This window comes from Dipodomys ordii, unplaced genomic scaffold (genome assembly GCF_000151885.1).
Source record: "Dipodomys ordii isolate 6190 unplaced genomic scaffold, Dord_2.0 Scaffold54, whole genome shotgun sequence".
NCBI classification, from domain to species: domain Eukaryota; kingdom Metazoa; phylum Chordata; class Mammalia; order Rodentia; family Heteromyidae; genus Dipodomys; species Dipodomys ordii.
Genome location: NW_012267270.1, coordinates 5,030,713 through 5,049,563, shown reverse-complemented (window position 1 = coordinate 5,049,563; position 18,851 = coordinate 5,030,713). Strand labels below are relative to the sequence as shown.

General features: G+C 54.8%; 5 protein-coding genes across 8 annotated transcripts in view; 3 read left to right on the top strand and 2 right to left on the bottom strand.

Annotated features, from left to right (window-relative positions):
- Vps51 (vacuolar protein sorting 51 homolog (S. cerevisiae)) overlaps window positions 1–4,778 on the top strand; it is a 12,257-nt gene extending 7,479 nt beyond the window's left edge. Inside the window, exons 3-10 of the mRNA XM_013021074.1 lie at window positions 531–677; window positions 757–976; window positions 1,087–1,804; window positions 2,118–2,333; window positions 2,521–2,739; window positions 3,671–3,792; window positions 3,877–3,964; window positions 4,395–4,778. Of these exons, the coding sequence (XP_012876528.1) occupies window positions 531–677; window positions 757–976; window positions 1,087–1,804; window positions 2,118–2,333; window positions 2,521–2,739; window positions 3,671–3,792; window positions 3,877–3,964; window positions 4,395–4,655 (1,991 nt within the window). The 3' untranslated portion in view covers window positions 4,656–4,778. The remainder of the gene's footprint in view (window positions 1–530; window positions 678–756; window positions 977–1,086; window positions 1,805–2,117; window positions 2,334–2,520; window positions 2,740–3,670; window positions 3,793–3,876; window positions 3,965–4,394) is intronic.
- A 41-nt stretch (window positions 4,779–4,819) lies between these two features.
- Tm7sf2 (transmembrane 7 superfamily member 2) lies at window positions 4,820–9,954 on the top strand. Of its 2 annotated transcripts, XM_013021075.1 has the most exons (10): window positions 4,820–5,134; window positions 5,385–5,581; window positions 5,672–5,726; window positions 6,024–6,218; window positions 6,297–6,400; window positions 8,498–8,617; window positions 8,706–8,874; window positions 9,084–9,164; window positions 9,251–9,373; window positions 9,603–9,954. In XM_013021075.1, exons 1-10 carry the CDS (start codon window positions 5,086–5,088, stop codon window positions 9,761–9,763), a joined length of 1,254 nt encoding a protein of 417 aa, XP_012876529.1. In that variant the 5' UTR covers window positions 4,820–5,085; the 3' UTR covers window positions 9,764–9,954. The 2 variants fall into 2 exon arrangements, with proteins under 2 accessions (XP_012876529.1, XP_012876530.1); XM_013021076.1 differs by lacking the exon at window positions 9,251–9,373.
- A 79-nt stretch (window positions 9,955–10,033) lies between these two features.
- On the bottom strand, window positions 10,034–11,324 carry Znhit2 (zinc finger, HIT-type containing 2). Its single transcript, XM_013021077.1, has one exon. The coding sequence runs from the start codon at window positions 11,276–11,278 to the stop codon at window positions 10,118–10,120; it is 1,161 nt and encodes a 386-aa protein (XP_012876531.1). The 5' UTR covers window positions 11,279–11,324; the 3' UTR covers window positions 10,034–10,117.
- A 4,154-nt stretch (window positions 11,325–15,478) lies between these two features.
- On the bottom strand, window positions 15,479–16,796 carry Fau (Finkel-Biskis-Reilly murine sarcoma virus (FBR-MuSV) ubiquitously expressed). The gene is made up of 5 exons (XM_013021224.1): window positions 16,694–16,796; window positions 16,362–16,444; window positions 16,105–16,249; window positions 15,814–15,869; window positions 15,479–15,652 (listed from the first exon to the last, which is right to left on the bottom strand). The coding sequence occupies exons 2-5, from the start codon at window positions 16,434–16,436 to the stop codon at window positions 15,527–15,529; spliced, it is 402 nt and encodes a 133-aa protein (XP_012876678.1). The 5' UTR covers window positions 16,437–16,444; window positions 16,694–16,796; the 3' UTR covers window positions 15,479–15,526.
- Window positions 16,797–16,939: 143 nt separating this feature from the next.
- Mrpl49 (mitochondrial ribosomal protein L49) overlaps window positions 16,940–18,851 on the top strand; it is a 6,093-nt gene continuing 4,181 nt past the window's right edge. Inside the window, exons 1-2 of one of the 3 annotated variants that reach the window (XR_001175241.1) lie at window positions 16,940–17,045; window positions 17,592–17,755. Coding sequence is in view for 1 of the 3 variants with exons in the window: in XM_013021086.1 (XP_012876540.1) it covers window positions 16,965–17,038; window positions 17,592–17,755 (238 nt within the window). In the remaining 2 variants the exon portion in view is untranslated. Of the gene's footprint in view, window positions 17,046–17,576; window positions 17,756–18,851 lie in introns of all 3 variants that reach the window. The other 2 variants (XR_001175240.1, XM_013021086.1) reach the window with 2 other exon arrangements.

Genomic DNA, 18,851 nt, shown 5'->3' with positions numbered 1-18,851 from the left:
GACCCCCCCCCAAAAAAAAAAAGATATATTTGCCATGTGCCGGTGGCTCACACCTATAATCCTAGCTACTCAGGAGGCTGAGATCTGAGCATCTCGGGTCAAAACTAGCTCAGGCAGGAAAATCCATGAGACTCTTATGAACAACAGAGCACTAGAAAACCAGAGGTGGCCCTGTGGCTCAAGGGTAGAGCATTTGCCTTGAGCTGAAGAGCTCTGAGGGACAGTGCCCAAGCCCAGAGTTCAGGCCCCACACCCACCAAATAAAAGATACAATATTTTAGCTGGGCGCCTGTGGCTAAGGGAGCCGCTGTTGCAAGGCAGTGGATCTCTCTGGCCATCTGCCCTGGGCACAGGTGTGTAAACGCCTGCTGAGCATGTTGACTCTTTCTCCAGCCATGCTATAATAATCACACCCTCACACACCGAATTGTGGGTGTCGGTGAGAGTGCTTCCATCCTGGGGCCCGGGCTAATCGCTGCATATCCATCGTCAACTCTCCATCTCCTTTTTCTCCTCCTTGTCCTCCCAAGACACCATCCGGAAGATGAAGAACGATTTCCGGAAGATGGAGGACGAGATGGACCGGCTGGCCACCAACATGGCGGTGATCACCAGCTTCAGCGCCCGCATCAGCGCGACGCTGCAGGACCGCCACGAGCGCATCACCAAGCTGGCAGGTGGGCGCCCTCCGAGGGGCGGGCCTGCTGGGGTCCTCCCTGGGCCCTGCGGCTCACCCTCCGCCCTCCCGTCCCCCAGGGGTGCACGCGCTGCTGCGGAAGCTGCAGTTCCTCTTCGAGCTGCCCTCCCGCCTGACCACGTGCGTGGAGCGGGGCGCCTACGGGCAGGCCGTGCGCTACCAGGGCCGCGCACGCGCGGTGCTGCAGCAGTACCAGCACCTGCCCTCCTTCCGCGCCATCCAGGACGACTGCCAGCTCATCACGGCCCGCCTGGCCCAGCAGCTGCGCCAGCGCTTCAGGTGTGGGGCCCTGGGCCCGGGGCGCCCTCCCCTGCTCTGTAGACCCTGCGTGGTCGGAAGGGGGTGTGGGGGGGGGGATGCTGCCCCTCACTGCCTCTCCCTCCCCGCAGAGAGGGCGGCTCCGGGGCGCCCGAGCAGGCCGAGTGCGTGGAGCTGCTGCTGGCGCTGGGCGAGCCGGCCGAGGAGCTGTGTGAGGAGTTCCTGGCGCACGCCCGCGGGCGGCTGGAGGAGGAGCTGAGCAGCCTGGAGTCGGAGCTGGGGCCCTCCCCACCTGCGCCCGACGTCCTGGAATTCACAGACCGCGGGGGCAGCGGCTTCGTGGGCGGCCTCTGCCAGGTGGCCGCGGCCTACCAGGAGCTGTTCGCCGCCCGGGGCCCCGCGGGGGCGGAGAAGCTGGCCGTGTTCACGCGGGAGCTGGGCGGCCGCTATTTCGCGCTGGTGGAGCGGCGGCTGGCGCAGGAGCAGGGTGGCAGTGACAACTCACTGCTGGTTCGGGCCCTGGATCGCTTTCACCGGCGCCTGCAGGCCCCCGGGGCCCTGCTGGCCGCGGCTGGGCTCGCAGAGGCGGCCACAGAGATCGTGGAGCGAGTGGCTCGCGAGCGCCTGGGCCACCACCTGCAGGGCCTGCGTGCGGCCTTCCTGGGCTGCCTGACCGATGTGCGCCAGGCACTGGCTGCACCCCGCCTGGCTGGGAAGGAGGGTCCTAGCCTGGCCGAGTTGTTGGCCAACGTGGCCAGCTCCATCCTGAGCCACATCAAATCCTCTCTGGCTGCTGTGCACCTCTTCACTGCCAAGGAGGTGTCGTTCTCCAACAAGCCCTACTTCCGGGTATGCACCATTGGGTTTGGGTCAGTCATGCCACTGGTTGGCTCTCCAATGCCTATGGCTAGTCTTTTACTAATGCTTTGGGAACTCGGGACAGGCCTCAAGGTTTTAGGCAGCCAGGTGGGGCTTTAGGGTCTCAGGAGGCACAATCTGGGGGTGTGAGGGGGGTCAGGGAAACTCTGAGAATATTGGTTCTCTGCAGGTGGGCTAACAGGAGAGGGATGAGGTTCCCCAATGCACACACACCCCCATCCCCCAATGCATGGGCCACTACCTAGAGGAAAGGCTGCCTGTTTATCGGGACTGTTTCTCACAGGGTGAGTTCTGCAGCCAGGGAGTCCGTGAGGGCCTCATTGTGGGCTTCATCCGATCCATGTGCCAGACAGCCCAGAGCTTCTGCGACAGCCCGGGGGAGAAGGGGGGCGCTACCCCACCTGCCCTGCTCCTGCTGCTCTCCCGCCTCTGCCTGGACTATGAGACGGCCACCATCTCCTACATCCTTACACTCACTGATGAGCAATTTCTGGTGCAGGTGAACTGGTTCATGGGGGACACAAGGGGCTGCTGCCAGGAGCACAGGAAGCTGGGTGATCGCATGGCCAGACTCATGTCCCACTCCACCTTCCATGTGGCACAAGTTAGGGCCAGCTCCTGATGTACAGTAACCTTTGAACTGGCTCTGGTACCCATAGTTGCTGTCCTCTGCCTCCCCGGTTCAGGACCAATCCCCAGTGACGCCTGTGAGCTCACTGTGTGCGGATGCCAGGGAGACGGCTCGGCGGCTGCTCACCCACTATGTGAAGGTGCAGGGCCTGGTCATATCGCAGATGCTGCGCAAGAGTGTGGAGACTCGGGACTGGCTCAGCACCCTGGAGCCCCGCAATGTGCGTGCTGTCATGAAGCGGGTGGTGGAGGACACAACGGCTATTGACGTGCAGGTACTGCCTCAGGCTGGCCAGGGGAGCCCTGCTGCAGGTGGGGGGGGGGTGTGGGGAGCAGCCCTCCGGGGATCAGTGCAGCAGGGGCCTAGCAGTGCCTGTATCCCTGACCTTAATCCTCATTGCCCCATCTCACCAGTGACGAACTAGAAGCCCAGGATCACCCAGAAGGCTGGGCAGAGCTGAAGATTGGGTCTTGAGTCTTTGCACCCCTTTCATGCTTGAAGAGCAGAAAATATACACACACACTTTTCTTCAGCTCTCTCATTACTGCACTGAAATCCTTGCTAAAACTTCCAAACAGAAAAAAAAAAAAAAGGCAGGGTGCCAGTGGCTCACACTTGTAATCCTAGCTACTCAGGAGGCTGAGATCTAAGAATCATGGTTCAAAGCCAGCCCCGGCAGGAAAGTCTGTGAGACTCTTTATCTCCAATAAACCACTAGAAGACCAGAAGTGGCGCTGTGGCTCAAGTGGTAGAGCGCTAGCCTTGAGCTGAAGAGCTGAGGGACAGCGCCGAAGTTCAAGCCCCACAACCGACCAAAAAAAAAGAAAATAGGATTGTTTCTCATAGACACACTCTTATGTCTTGCCTTTGCTTCTCCCACTCCCTGGTTTTGCAAATGGTTTCTGCAAATAGAGATTAATCTATGATCCCAGTCTTCTGGGTAGCTGGGGTTACTGGTGTGAGCCATCATGACTACCCTATGATTTTTTGGTTTGGACTGATACTGGTGCTTGAACTCAGGTCTCATGCTTTCTCAGTATTTTTCTGTTCAAGTCTTGTGCTCTACCACTTAAGCCACAGCTTCATTTCCTACCCTGTGATTCTTCTACCAAGTAGATAACTAGCATCCTCTGCTGAGACTCCAGGACACCTAATTGGACCGGGTTTAGTGCTCTGGCCTTGCAATGCCTCTTTGATACCACCAGGTGGGGCTCCTATATGAGGAGGGAGTCCGCAAGGCTCAGAGCAGTGACTCCAGCAAGAGGACCTTCTCAGTGTACAGCAGCTCCAGGCAGCAGGGCCGCTATGCACCCAGCTACACACCCAGGTAAGGCTAGTAGGGAGGCCCCAGTGGATGAGCAGAAGAGGATGTCGTGAAGTTGGGCTCTGATTCTTTGTCTCCCTCATCCAGTGCCCCGATGGACACCAACCTCTTGAGCAATATCCAGAAGCTGTTTTCTGAGCGAATTGATGTGTTCAGCCCTGTGGAATTTAACAAGGTCTGACCTTTTAACCCAGGAAGCTTGGCTGGAGCAGCCGCATACCAGTCCATGAAGCCCCAGACCCTGTCTGTGCCCAACAAGGGGGTAGAGAGATCCTAACTCCCTAGTCTGTGTCTAGGGTTGGTTCTAGATGGACTAGAGTGTTACTACCAGCCAGGGTGATGACCTAAGTGTGTCTGCCCTTGTCCTCCTGCCCATTTAGGAGATGTGCCTACCCCAGCCCAAGCTCAGGGATCTCCCTACTCAGTAATGCTTCTATCCCACGTCAGTCAGCACTGACTGCTCTGACTGCTACCCTTCATGTGATGATGCCTGGGCCCTGGGAATTTCTGCTGTATCCACCTTTGTCTCAGGTGTTAGATACTTCCCCCCCACCCCACCCCGTGCAGCTACTGAGCGGCATGCATCCCTTTGTCCCCTCCTGCAGGTGTCGGTGCTGACTGGCATAATCAAGATCAGCCTGAAGACCCTGCTGGAGTGTGTGCGGCTGCGCACCTTTGGGCGCTTCGGGCTGCAGCAGGTGCAGGTGGACTGCCACTTCCTGCAGCTCTACTTGTGGCGCTTTGTGGCAGACGAGGAGCTCGTGCACCTGCTGCTAGATGAAGTGGTAGCTTCTGCTGCGCTGCGTTGTCCAGACCCAGTGCCCATGGAGCCCAGTGTCGTTGAAGTCATTTGCGAACGCGGATAGGTCCGGCTGACACTGTGCACCAGGCTATTCCGGCCACATCTCCTTGGTTCCAGGTCTCGTCCTGGCAGCCCTTCCCGGCTGCGGGTGCCAGGACGTGCCTAATAAATGTGTGTGGCTTCCTCCTCCCTCTCACTTGCTGGGGCGGGGCCTTCTGGGGAAGGGACGTCGCGATAGGCTTCTGAGGCCCCCTGCAGGGCCCGCCCCGGGCGCCGATTGGCTGCTGCGCTGGGCCCAGGATGGGCAGGGGGCGTGTCCATCTAAAGCTCTCGGGTGGAGCGACGCTGTTGCTGTCCAGCTGTTGTGAGACAGGTGCAGGCCGGCGCGCGATTCCTCCGATTCCTCCGCGTTGTCTCTCCCATGAGCGGATGGAACGGGCCGCCTCCCCTTGATCGACTTCTGTGAGCCCCAGCTTCCCAGCGGAGCGGAAACCATGACTCCTCAGGGCCCCCAAGCCCCACTGGAATTCGGGGGCCCCCTGGGTAATGGAGCAATGGGCAGGATCTGAGGGTGGAAGGCTTCGGGAGCGGCGGGTCTGCAGGGAAGTTGTCTGCACAGGGGAGCGAGGGGTCCATGCGGGGGCTGCCGAGCGGGGCACTTGTGAGGGTGCAGGGCACAAAGGAGGGGCGAGGAGGAAGGGAGAGGGGCTGGCAAGGGGATACCCAGGCAGGCGACTGAGGACCTTGTGAGGTCGGCCCGGGCCGAGCCGTGATTCCGCGAACCCCTCCGCAGGCGCGGCGGCGCTGATGGTGCTGCTGCCCGCCACCATGTTCCACCTGCTCCTGGCGGCCCGCTCGGGCCCAGCGCGCCTGCTGGGCCCGCCCCCGAGCCTGCCTGCACTGGCGGAGCTGTGGAGCCCGCGGGCGCTGCTGCTGCTGCTCGCCTGGCTCGGCCTGCAGGCGGCGCTCTACCTGCTGCCGGCGCGCAAGGTGTGCGCCCATCTAACGGCTCGGGCGGGGGCGGGGCCTCGCCGGGGAGGGAGCCCCAGCCCTCAACACACCCCTCCTTTGTGCCCGCAGATGGCCAAGGGGCTGGAACTGAAGGACAAGAGTCGCCTGCTCTACCCCATTAACGGTGCCTGAGGGGTCCCTCCCTTGTATTGGGAGTTGCCCTGGTGGGGTGAGGTTTCCAGTTCTTGCAGGGAAGTCCAGGGAGCCTTGTCCCCTACCCCAAATCCCCTTAGAGGGTCTCTTTTATGTCCTGGAAAGACGAGTATCTCCATGCCCCTTCCCTGTTAGCTGGTATTCTGCAAGGAGCTGGATGGCCCTCTGAAGGCTGAGTGTGACCCACTTGAGCTTTGGACTATGTGTGTTGGGATTCAGGGGGAGGGGCAAGGTGCAAGAGCCCCAGGGCTCACTCTGCTGGGGTCAGGCTTCCAGGCGCTGGTGGTGACCGCACTGTTGGTCAGTGTGGGGGTGTCAGCGGGGCTGCCCCTGGGGGCGCTCACAGACATGCTCCTGCCCTTGGCGTTTGCGGCCACCCTCACTGCCTTCATCTTCAGCCTCCTCCTCTATGTGAAGGCCCTGGTTGCCCCTGCCTCAGTCCTGGCACCTGGGGGAAACACAGGTGAGAGAGGGGTTCCGGTGGGGTGGGAGTGAGACAGAAGGGTACATCTGCCTGCACCTTCACCCTCTTCTTCTCCAGGTAACCTGATTTATGACATTTTCCTGGGACGGGAGCTCAACCCTCGAATCTGTTCCTTTGACTTCAAGTACTTCTGCGAGCTTCGGCCTGGCCTCATGGCCTGGGTATGCTGGGCTTGAGTGGCTGCCAGGAGAGGAGGGATAGGGTGCGGGCACAGGGCAGGGCGGCAGTTGTACAGAGGACAACCATTAGTCATTCCCCACGCAAGCCGACCCACAGAATGCATGGTTTTGACATTGTTCTAGGGCTGGGAAGGTGGCTCAGTGGTAGAGCGCTTTCCTTGCATACCTGAGGCCCTGGGTTCGATTCATCAGCACCACATAAGCAAAAAGAAAAAAGCCAGAAGTGGCGCTGTGGCTCAAGTGGTAGAGCGCTAGCCTTGAGCTGAAGAGCTGAGGGACAGCGCCCAGGCCCAGAGTCCAGGCCCATGACCAGACCCAAAAATAACTAAATAAACAGACATTGCTCTAGTCAAGTGAGAGAGAAATTGCCTTAGCAACCCTTCATTTTAGTGGGAAAAGACCAAAACCAGCAAAATATACTTGGGGGGCGGGTGCAGCTCAGTAGGAGAACACTGGCCTAGCATGTACTAGGTCCCCAGCTTCCATACCCAACACCACCAGAGCAGAAATACAGGGAAGACAGAAGACAGGTCGTGTGGGGAAACTAAGCAGGAAAATGTAGGGAGTGCAAGCTGGTTTCAACATGCAAAGTCCATTTCAAAGATAGTGACAGTGTGCTACTTCAAGGTCAGATCATTGAAGAACCTAGTCCTCATAGGTTTAGCAGCCTGTTGTCACTGGAGCCATGATAAACGCTCCATCTGTATTCTTTGATGGGCTGCTGGCCAAGACTGCTGAGAGAACTTTTTTTTTTTTGGGGGGGGGGGTCTGAACTCTGGGCCTGGGCTGAGCGCTGTCCTTCAGCTCTTCAGCTCAAGGCTAGTGCTCTACCACTTGAGCCACAGCACCACTTCCAGCTTTTTTTCTTTTTGCTAATGTGGTGCTGAGGAATCGAACCCAGGGCCTCCACTGAGCCACCTTCCCAGCCCCTGCTGAGAGAACTCTTGAGCAAAGTCCCAACTTTCACCTTGGATGACCTCATCTTGAGGCAAGACTGCTAAGGATTCACCATGGATTTGGGAGTTGTCTTTTTTTTTAATTAAAATGATTTAATTAATAAGGTACTGGTTATAATCCTAGCTGCTGGGGAAGCTGAGATCTGAGGATAGAGGTCCTAAGCCAGCTTGGGCAGATAAATTAGAGACTCTTACCTTCAACTAATCTTAAGTGTGCCCCATATTAGGCCCCACCAAGATGTGGGTCCTGACCCCTCAGTCATTATGCTTCTACACTCACTGGTGAAATGGGATAGAATAAAAACTTTCTCCCAAGACTATTAAGAGAACAAGAAGAGGTAATCCTCCCCCGCCCCCTTGTCTGGTACCAGAGCTTGAACACAGTGCTTTGTATTCATTCAATTACAATGGGTGCTCTACCATTTGAAATATCTGTCTAGCCTGACATGTTAGTGGTTAATTGGAAATAGGTCTCCCATTCTTGCCTGAGCTGGCTTTGAGCCATGATCCTCTAAGTCCCAGCCTCTTGAATAACTAAGATTTCAGGCATGAGCCACCAGCACCTAGCTTAAAGGAGCCATTTTAATAACATCACCAAGCTTAGTATTGGCTAGTTCCCATCTAACCATTAGTCCTTTGTACACCTTATCTCAGAGTCCTTGTCCCAAAACAGTCTCCATTTTCCACATGGCAGTGGCTTTGGAGAGGATAAGCAACTAGCTCAAGTGAAAAGCTCAGGTTCAAAACTAGGAGTTTTAGCTGGGCACTAGTGGCTCACGCCTGCAATCCTACTTAGGAGACTGAGATCTGAGGATCACAGTTCAAAGCCAGCCTGGGCAGGAAAGTCTGTGAGACTTTCATCTCCAATTAACCACCAGAATATCAGAAGTGGAGCTGTAGCTCAAAGTGATAGAACACTCACCTTGAGCAGAAAAACTCAGTAACCATGCCCAACCCAGTGCCTGAGTTCAAACTCCACAAACAACAACACAACCTTAAGAGTTTTAACTTACAGTCCTAGCCCACTTCCCTGGGTTCGGGGCCTGGGACGGGAGTGATTAACAGGGACAGCTGAGAGGCTGGCACCTGTGTGGAGACAACAGTCTTTCTTCCAATCCCTCAGGTCCTCATCAACCTAGCCCTGCTGCTGAGGGAGGCGGAGCTGCGGGGGAGCCCGTCACTGGCCATGTGGCTGGTCAATGGCTTCCAGTTGCTGTATGTGGGTGATGCCCTCTGGTATGAGGTGAGGTTAGGCTGAGCCAGGGAGGCCAGGAAGGGCACCTGAGGACCTCCCCAGAGTAAACCAGTGTATCTGGGTCCTGTCCCTGCAGGAGGCTGTCCTCACCACCATGGACATCACACACGACGGCTTTGGCTTCATGCTAGCCTTTGGGGACCTAGCCTGGGTTCCTTTCACCTACAGTCTGCAGGCCCAGTTCTTGCTGTACCACCCACAGAGCCTGGAGTTGCCCATGGCCTTGCTCATCTGCCTCATCAATGGTCAGTCAGGAAGGGCAGCGGGTTGGGCCCATCCCTCCTCCCCTCCGCTTCTCACTTCATTCAGGTGCTGAGGTCAGGTGCTTCTCCAAAGCTGGGAGTTGGGTCCTGGGTGTCACTCGGAACCTGGACTGTGGACAGCCTGGATGGTCAGGGTCAGGTAAAGGCTCTCATCTCTAACCAAGTGCTCGTCCTCTCCTCCCCTCCCCCAGCTGTTGGTTACTACATCTTCCGAAGGGCTAATTCTCAGAAAAACACTTTCCGGAAGAATCCTTCTGATCCTAGTGTGGCTGGTGAGCTGGGTTTCTTGGGAGCTATGGAAGGTTTGGGGTGGCAGGGCTTTCTGGGGCTCCCTACTCCCCTACCTATCTTTCCCCAGGCCTTGAGACCATTCCTACAGCCACAGGGCGGAAACTGCTGGTGTCTGGGTGGTGGGGTATGGTGCGCCACCCCAATTACCTTGGAGACCTCATCATGTCTCTGGCCTGGTCCTTGCCCTGTGGTGAGTCGCCTGGACAGGTATGCTCAGGGTGGTGGTAACCACAGGAGGCCTGGCCTGGGAAAGCCACAGTGGAGTAATCAACTAGGGGAAGTGAGGAAGGGGGAGGGAGGGGACAGCAGACTCCAATGCCAACCTAGTCCTGTGCACCTCATCATAGACCTTGATGCTCTGTGGAAACCATGGTGACCCGGGGTGCTGGCTAGAGGGTCACAGAACTCCTTCCTTACAGGGGTGTCCCACTTGCTGCCCTACTTCTATATCCTCTACTTCACTGCACTGCTGGTGCACCGAGAGGCCCGGGATGAGCAGCAGTGCCTGAGGAAGTATGGTCGGGCTTGGCACGAGTACTGCCAGCGTGTTCCTTACCGCATTGTGCCCTACATCTACTGAGGAGGGAGTTCAGCTGTCCACCAGCGCACCTGCTCCCAAGACACATGGCTTAAGGGCCTGTACCTAACCTGGTCTGAGCCATACCAGCAGCCTCACGGGAGCTCAGCCTGAGGAGATGGTTCTGGAGCAAGAAGATGAAGGCAGTGCCCACAAAGACACTTTTCCCCCTTCAGATAAATGCCTGGAACACTTGTGTGCTTCTTTCCCATTCTAGGGCTAGGGTATTCATGGCTGCTGGATCAGCCTAGAGGCACTGGTAGGTGGTTTTGGGGCCCTCGAGTCTGCTACTCAGAAATGGGCACTGCTGATGTGGGCAGTCCAGTCACAGCTTTATTAATGACCAGAGTCTTTAATTCAACCAGGGAGCTCCTCGATCAGAGTCCTTGGGGCAGGTGGCATGGGGCCTCCCCAAAGCCGCTCCAGCTCCCCAGTAAGGGCTGCCACTTCTTCAGCTGCCATGGCATGGGCACGGTAGGCTCTGGTGCAATCTAGAGCCAGCGGTGTGAGGGCGGCCTCATTTTCGTTGGTCCAGGCCAACAGGAACTGGCACTTCTTCCGAGCCCGATAGAGGCGCTGACGATCTTCGCTGGCCACAGCTAATTTCCGGGCCCGGCCCAGGGCCTGCACCAGGTGTCCGAGGGCTGCCAATGTGTAGCCTTTCTGGTTGGCCGGACCCTCGCCCAACAGGATGCGAGCAGCCTCTTGCATAGCACCCCGAGTACCCAGGGGACCGGGTGGGTGCTCGCCCGCTTCTAGGACGTGGGCTGCGGCTTGTAGGGCTTCCTCCGTAGAGGCGAAGACTTGTTGGGCGCCCAGGGCTCCAGAAACATCCAGAAGCGTGGCACAGAGGTCCGAGAGCAGCAGCGCGTCGTCTCCACCATGATACAGGGCGAGCGCGTGCGCGTACGCGAACAGCACGTTGGGCAGCTGGAAGCGCACGAGTGGCGACACGGGGCCGCGGCTCAGGCTAGCCAGCGCGGGGATGCGGGCGGGCCCTGCGGGCGGGCGGGCCCCCGGGCCCTCTCCAGGAGCCGGCTCCTCGGCGGTGGCATCCTTCCCGGACTCGGGCGCCGCGGGCGCGCCATCCAGCTCTTCCAGAAGCCGCGGCGCGGCCCCGCGGCTCCACCACCACGGCCGCCAGGGAGGAAGCAGCCGGCCGGCCTCGCCGCGGCTCAGCAGCCGCTCGAAGGCCGCCTTCTCGGCGGGCGCCAGCTGTTCCCAGAGTCCCGAGAGGCCTCCGGGAGCCGAGGCTGAGCGTGGGCCTGCCGCCTCGAGCTCGTCCTCCGTCTCGCGTTGCTCCCGCAGCCGGCGGAGGGCGCCGGCCAGGCGGCTGGGCGAGGCGTTGCGGCCGCGGAGCTCTCCCAGCACCTGGTCGCGGTAGAAGCCCTCGGCACAGGCGCCATGCGCCCGGTAGCAGCGCAGCGAGCAGTAGGGCACGTTGCAGCGAGGGCAGGTGTAGCGCGCTGGCTGGGCCGCCCCGGCCGGACAAAAACCGCAGGGCCCGCCCGGCTCCATGGCAACAGGAGCAGCGCGGTGGGAGCGGGCGCACACACGCCGCGGCTCAGCCACTTCCGGCACCGCGAAGGTACTTCCGCTCCTTCAGTGGCCCAATAATGGGGCATGAACTCGGCAAACATCGCGAGGCTTCCCCGCAATTCCCGCCCATACCCGGAAGTCAAGCAGTGCGTCGACATAAGAACACCAGCCAGCAGGAATCAGTGTGCACGCTAATACTCTGGGCACACGGCGCCGCAGGTGTTTGGAGGATGAGTTCCCCGCGCTGTAGAGCAGCCATTGTCTAGTAGAGAATATAGACAAAATTAAGGGGCAGTTCGAGGGCTGGGAATGTGGGTTAGTGGTAGAGCACTAGCCTCGCATGCATGAAGCCCTGGGTTCGATTCCTCAGCACCGCATAAACAGGAAAAAGCCGGAAATGGTGCTGTGGCTCAAATGCTAGAGCACAAGCCTTGAGTTCAAGCTCCAGAACTGGAAAAAAAAAAAAAAAAAGGAATGCTGGGTCCTGGTGGCTCACGCCAGTAATCCTACCTACTCAGGAGGCTGAGATCTGAGGGTCATGGTTCAAAGCCAGCCCGGGCAGGAAAGTCCGTGAGACTATCTCCAATAAACCACCAGAAAACCAGAAGTGGCGCTGTGACTCAAGTGTTAGAGCGTTCACTTGAGGTGCAGTGAAGACAATGAACCAAGCCAGGCGCGGGTGGCTCACGCCTGTAATCTTACTCAGGAGCCTGAGATCTGAGGACCGTGGTTCAAAGCCATACTGAACAGGAAAGGAAAATCCCTGAGATTCTTATCAACAATTCCCAGAGAACCAGAAATGGTACTGAGGCTCAGTACCATGGTAGAGTGCTAGCGTTATGCAAAAAAAACTTAGGGACAATGCCTAGGCCCTGAGTGCAAGCCCCACAGACCCCACTCCCCCCCATGATAATGAGCCACAAACAACTCTGCTAAGTACCATTAAGTGTGTTTATTCATTGCATCTAATTATGTAAGTCCTGTACTTGGACTCCTTGAGTACTCAAGTACCTGGTACTTGGACTCTGAACACATCCAACCCCACATTTGCATTTATCTTGATATAGATCATCTCTTTCCCTACTGAAATCAAATGGCTTTGAAGACCATCTTTATATCCCCCAGGAATGGCCCCCTTTATCTAGATTTTATGCCTTTGCCTCTTTTTCTTTCTAACCATCCAGAAACATTAGATCACAAGGTTGGAAGTTATTTGATGGTATAGGGATTGCCTAGTCTGTTTATAGGTCAGTTTGATTCCCAGCACCAAAAAGAAAAAAAAAATTAGATTATGTCAGATCACATTAGTCTCTCCCAAATCCTTTTCATAACTCTTGTGCAATTGGACATTGGACTTTGCCCCTGCTGTTGTGTAAATGTGTTCAGGGACACTAATATTGAGACAAGCATAGCTGCAATGGCACCCACCTGTAACTCCAGCACTTAGGTAACCAAGGCAAAAGGATCTCAAGTTGGAAGACAGGCCAGCCTAGGCTACACATAAATAGGAAGGAGCCAGCGCCGGTAGCTCATGCCTGTAATCCTAGCTACTCAGGAGGCTGAGATCTGAGGATCGCCATTCAAAGCCAGTCAGGGCAGGAAAATCTGTGAGACTCTTATTTCCAATAAACTACTAGAAAACCGGAAGTGGCGCTGTGGCTCAAGTGGTCGAGCGCTCGAGTTGAGCTGAAGAGCATGGGGACAGCGCCCAAGCCCAGAGTTTAAGGCCCACGACCGACAAAAAAAAAAGGAAAGAAGGAAAGGGAAGGAGGGAGGAATGGAGGGAGGGACTAAAGGAGCAAGGCGGGAAGAAGGGGAAGAGGAGGGTGTAATAGAACATACAGGAAACAAGAAACCCCCACAAATTCTCATATAGAAACAATCTTATTGAGAGGGGGAAGAAGGGGAAGAGGAGGGTGTAATAGAACATACAGGAAACAAGAAACCCCCACAAATTCTCATATAGAAACAATCTTATTGAGAGGTGGTTCTGCCCATTAATGGATTAATGGTTTGTCTGGAGGGTCTGTTAAGTAACTAAGCCAAAATAAAGCTTTTCCTTAAAATATTCAGAGCAACAGAAAATGGACTAAGACAAATCACTGACAAGATCATACAGGTATTGTACCCACTCCAAACATCACTTTTGTTCCCTTTGCAATTCCTTTTTTTTTTTTTTGTCGGTCATGGGGCCTGAACTCTGGGCCTGGGCACTGTCCTTCAGCTCTTCAGCTCAAGGCTAGCACTCTACCACTTGAGCCACAGCACCACTTCTGGCTTTTTCTGCTTATGTGGTGCTAAGGAATTGAACCCAGGGCTTCATGTATGCAAGGCAGGCACTCTTACTACTAAGCCACCTTCCCAGCCCTGCAATTCCTTCTCTAGGTAATGTATGATTGGGTGTTTTGGGTTTTTTGGGTCCGGTCGTGGGGCCTGAACTCTGGGCCTGGGCACTGTCCCTTAGCTCTTCAGCTCAAGGCTAGCACTCTACCACTTGAGCACAGCACCACTTCCAGCTTTTTTTCTTTTTGCTTATGTGGTGCTGAGGAATCAAACCCAGGGCCTCAGGCATGCAAGGCAAGTGCTCTACCACTGAGCCACCTTCCCAGCCCCTGGGGTGGCTTTTTTAAAATCAAGTTTTATCCTTAGTGGCTTCTCCTTGAAAAGAAAGCCAATCCAAAACTCTGCTTTATGTACTTGAGGCCCAAAACTTTCATCTAGTTTTTTCTTTCCCTTACCAAAAAAAAAAAAGGTAAACAGCCAGGCAACAGTGGCTCACACCTGTAATCCTAGCTACTCAGGAGGATGCCAGCCTGGGGCAGAAAAGAACCCATGAGACTCATCTCCAATTAACCACACAGAAAAAGAAGTGCAGCTGTGACTCAAAGTGGTGATGTCCTTGCCTTGAGCGGAAGAGCTCAGAGACAGTGCCCAGTCCAAGTTCAATGCCTCACGACCAAAAAAAAAAAAAAAAAGAAAGCAAGACTTGAGTGGGGTTAAGTGCTAGCCCAGTGAGGTTGAGATAGAGTTCAAACTCAACCTTCCTCACAAAAAGTTAGGAGCAATCCTTTTTTTTTTTCTTTTAACACTATGAAAACCAGGGCTGGGAATGTGGCTTAGTGGTAGAGTGCTCACCTAGCATGCATGAAGCCCTGGGTTCGATTCCTCACTACCACATAATTAGAAAAAAGCCAGAAGTAGCACTGTAGCTCAAGTGGAAGAGTACTAGCTTTCAACAGAAGCTCAGGGACAGTGCTCAGGGCCTGAGTTCATGCCCCCCAGGACTGGCAAAAAATAAGTTAGCCAATACTTGCATACATCTGCACTGTGCTAAGTGCTTACCCAAGCATTTTACATACTTTAATCCTCAAATGGCAGACAGGTTTAGTGGTTCAAGGTGAGAGCCAGACAAAAGCAAAACATGGAGGCTCTAAACTCAGCAATTCAAGTCCAGAGCCTAAAGGCTTTTGTTAACTTTAGTATATTGCATCCCAAGAACCAGCAGATTCATTAACATTACATGACAATATATGAAGTTCAAATATGCCGCTAGGGAGGAACCATAAACCAATCAATGACTCTGTCCAGGACTGTGATTAGGTTACCAAGGCCAGATATTTATTTATTTTAGTTTTTATTTTTTGTCAGTTGTGGGCCTGAACTCTGGGCCTGGGTGCTGTCCATCAGCTCTTCAGCTCAAGGCTGAAGAGCTTCAGCTCTACCACTTGAGCCACAGTGCCACTTCTGGCTTTTTCTGTGTATGTGGTACTGAGGAATTGAACCTAGGGCCTCATGCATGCCAGGCAAGCACTCTACCACTGAGCCACCTTCCCAGCCCAGGGCCACATATTTACAAGTGCAAACAATGGCATCCCTCACCTGTGTGCCAGTGTAATGAAGTGACAGAAGAGGCATACCATGTTCCTGTGTAACACACATCCACCCAAATCCACTTTGCTCCCAAACCAGCCTTTACTCCAAGACTATTTTCTTTGGCAAGAAGATAAAAAGGACTTGGGGACAAAGTTGCTTAGGATGGGGATAACCCCACCTCTACTGATGTCCATTTCCCTCAAATCTAAGGGTTTTTGTCTCATTGTTCTAGGGAACACACCGCCAGCCTAGAAACATACATACCTCCCTTTACCCCATGGCTCTGCAAATAAAGATAAAACAAGCTGCATGGGCGAAGTAGCTTTATTACAGAAAGCCAAGATTACATGGGACTTAAGAGTTTGCATTGGGGCCCTTCTTCTTGCCAAAGGTGGGCACAACATTGACAAAGCGTCGGTTGTACTGCATCCGCCTCTTGGCCCGGCCAGTCTTCTTCTTCTTCTTCTCCTGTTTGGCCACCTGGCAAAAGGAAGGATGGATTAGACCTCGGGTGACTTCTGCTATGCTAGGATCCTTTCCCTCAGACTCCCTTTCCCAAGAAGGGAAAAAGTATACACATACAGGAGACCAAAGTCTTACTATTTTGAAAGAAAAACACAAAATTCAAATAATCCACTCACCTTGGGAGTCTGACCTCTCACTTTTCCAGCACGGGCCAAGGATCCATGGACTTTACCTATGGTGGGGAAAGTGGAAATCCACAAGAGTCAAGCCACCACCCAACATAATCACTTTCCTCATCTCAGACTTCTAAAGACAAAAGTCTGGTAAGGGACTGAGGCGCAGTTACACTCTGGTTTAGTCTGGCCTGGAAAATACTCTGCTCTACCACCAGACATTGAGCAACGAAATGTTTTCATACACCAGGAATTTCCAAGAAAAGAAAACCAAAACACTCCTTCCCCACGCACCTCCAAGCAGGCGGCCGACTATCTGTAGGGTAGCCAGGGCCCCCACCCCACACTGGCCGAGGGTAGCGTCATCCTCCAGTGGCGTGCCTGCCAGGAGCAGGACCTGATCTTCCGGGACGATACCCTCCAGGGAGGCCACACGAGCCTACAAGCCAAGACACAGAGATAAATAGGTAAATAAAGAACTATTCCGAGTCTCTTCGCGGGGCAGCAGGGCGGGCACGGGCGACGGAGTACCGCGAGCAGGGCGCACGAACCTTGATCTGAGCGATCGTCTCCTGGCCGGTCACCTCAAGGGTGTGGAGCTCCTGGGCGCGGACAAACAGCTGCATATTGGCGACTACGAAAATAAAAAAAGAAGGCTGTGAAAGAAGGGAAAAAGTGCCCGGGGAGGAAGCGGAGGTCGACCCGTCGGGGGCGAGGGAGACGCGGGGGCCTCACGTGTGGAACGCCGGGCCCACGGGGAGGTCCAGAAAGGCCAGAGCCACAAAGGACCCCTTCTTCCTTGATCTCCCCAACGCCCTCGGACCCACCCCGCGGCCAGCCAGCTACCAAAGCCCTCCAGATCCACCCGCCGTACAAGTCTTACCAGAACCCCGGGACCAGCGGCCGCTACCGTGAAGATGGAGTCGAGAAAGAGGAAGGAGCGCGGTGCGCAGGCGTGCTGAGGGCCGGTTGCGTAGCTCGTCACTGCGGAGCGACTGTACGGCCCCCTCTATTTGTACCGCCCACTGCCGTTCTGGCCCCGCCCCTTTACGCTTCGCGCTGGCGTTCTCTCGCCTCGGGCGCGGCCCTCGGGAAGGGTGGGGCCAAGCCGGTTGCGCGCGCAGAAAGATAGCAAAAGGCTGGGGCAGTCCAAGATGGCGGCGGCCATGGTCCGGTCTGTGCTCTGGGTCTGGAGAAGAACCGACATCCAGCGAGGCTGCGGACTAAGGCAGCTGGTGAGAACGCGCGGCTCGGAGCTGATGATGGCAGAGGGCTCTCAGTTACTATTGCAGTTTCTAAATCCACGTCCTTTCATGGTGGTGGTGGGGGCTTCGTCTTCTTATTTGGCTCACTTATCTCCAGAGCAGCGCCCAGAGTGGGAGGCCACAAGGGGACAGCCTTGGGACAGACACTTGGGGAGTGCGGTGTGGAAATGTAGCTGCAGCAGGACAGCCTGGGTGGGTCAGAACTGAAGAGAGTTATTGACGTTCTCTGGCTGGGGGGGGATGAGAGAATTAGGAATGGTTTAAGGGCCGAATGCAGAACTAGAAAGTTTCCATAGAATGCTCAGAGGAAAACCTTTAAATGAAAAATGACCACACTGGGGTGTGTGTGTGTGTGTGTGTGTGTGTGTGTGTGTGTGTGTGTAATGAAAAATGACCACACTGTGGTGTGTGTGTGTGTGTAATGAAAAATGACCACACTGTGGGGTGTGTGTGTGTGTGTGTGTGTGTGTGTGTGTGTGTCCCTTGTCTACCTCTACATAGGGAAAATTAACAAAGAGATGGTTTGTTGTCTCAGAGCCAGAAGCCTCCTGATTACCCCAGCTTTGTGGAGTCTGCAGATGAGTACCGGTTTGTGGAGCGCCTCTTACCCCCTACCAACATCCCACAGCCCCCCAAACATGAACATTATCCCACACCTAGTGGCTGGCAGCCTCCCCGAGGTAAGCTGGGTAATGGGGATAGTTTGAAGGAGGGGCATTCTCTTCCTCAGTTTTCAGCCTGTCCTTACTGAGTCTTTAGAAACTATCGTGAATCCTGTACCCATATTGAGATCTCTCTTTAAAAAAAATTATTGTTAAGAGGTGGTATACAGCGGGGTTACCTTTACATACCTCAGGTAATAAGTATATTTTCTTCCTTTTACATAGTATCATCTGTTCCCTCATTCTCTCCCCTTCCCTCCCTTCCATATCTGCGCACGAGTTGCATGGTTTACTCTCATCAATGTCCAGTGGGCTCTGCTGCTGCACTTTTTCCACCTGTGTTCTACTGTCCCCTCCCCCCACCTTCCCTCAGTTGTGCACATGTATACACTGTATATACGAGGTAAAAAATACAGAGTCAGCCTGGTGCTGGTGGCTCAGGCCTGTATTTAGGAGGCTGAGATCTGAGGATCTTGGTTCGGAGCCAGCCTGGGCAGGAAAGTCCGTGAGACGTTTATCTCCCAATAAACCACCAGAAAACTGGAAGTGATGCTCTGGCTCAAATGGTAGAGCACTTGCCTTGAGCTTAAGAGCTGAGGGACAGTGCTGAGGCCCAGAGTTCAAGCCCAACAACCAACAACAACAACAAAAAAATACAGAGTCAAGCTGGGAATATGGCTTAGTGGTAGAGTGCTTGCCAGCATGCATGAAGCCCATCCTGAGTTTGATTCCTCAGTACCACATAAACAGAAAAAGCCAGAAGTGGTGCTGTGGCTCTAGTGGTAGAGTGCTAGCCCTGAGCAGAAAGAAGCTCAGGTCAGTGTCCAAGCTTTTGAGTTTAAGCCCCAGAACTGGCAAAAAAAAAGGGGGGGGCTGGGAAGGTGGCTCAGTGGTAGAGTACTTGCCTTGCATGCGTGAGGCCCTGGGTTTGATTCCTCAGCACCACATAAGCAGAAAAAGCCGGAACTGGCACTGTGGCTCAAGTGGTAGAGCACTAGTCTTTTTTTTTTTTTAATTTTATTTTTTTTTATTTGTGAACATACTGTACAGAGGGGTTACAATTGCATGGGCAGGATAATGCGTACATTTCTTACCAAGCATTGCAGCCTCCTCC

Excerpts from the sequence above, each read along its gene's own strand:
- Fau (XM_013021224.1), bottom strand. The coding sequence starts at position 16,436 with ATGCAGCTGTTTGTCCGCGCCCAGGAGCTCCACACCCTTGAGGTGACC. Across the intron at positions 16,250-16,361 it reads AGACGATCGCTCAGATCAAG|GCTCGTGTGGCCTCCCTGGA; the intron begins GTTCGTGCGCCC and ends CTTGGCTTGTAG. Across the intron at positions 15,870-16,104 it reads AGTCGGCCGCCTGCTTGGAG|GTAAAGTCCATGGATCCTTG; the intron begins GTGCGTGGGGAA and ends TCCCCACCATAG.
- Tm7sf2 (XM_013021075.1), top strand. The coding sequence starts at position 5,086 with ATGACTCCTCAGGGCCCCCAAGCCCCACTGGAATTCGGGGGCCCCCTG. Across the intron at positions 5,135-5,384 it reads GGAATTCGGGGGCCCCCTGG|GCGCGGCGGCGCTGATGGTG; the intron begins GTAATGGAGCAA and ends ACCCCTCCGCAG. Across the intron at positions 5,727-6,023 it reads CCTGCTCTACCCCATTAACG|GCTTCCAGGCGCTGGTGGTG; the intron begins GTGCCTGAGGGG and ends TGCTGGGGTCAG.
- Znhit2 (XM_013021077.1), bottom strand. The coding sequence starts at position 11,278 with ATGGAGCCGGGCGGGCCCTGCGGTTTTTGTCCGGCCGGGGCGGCCCAG.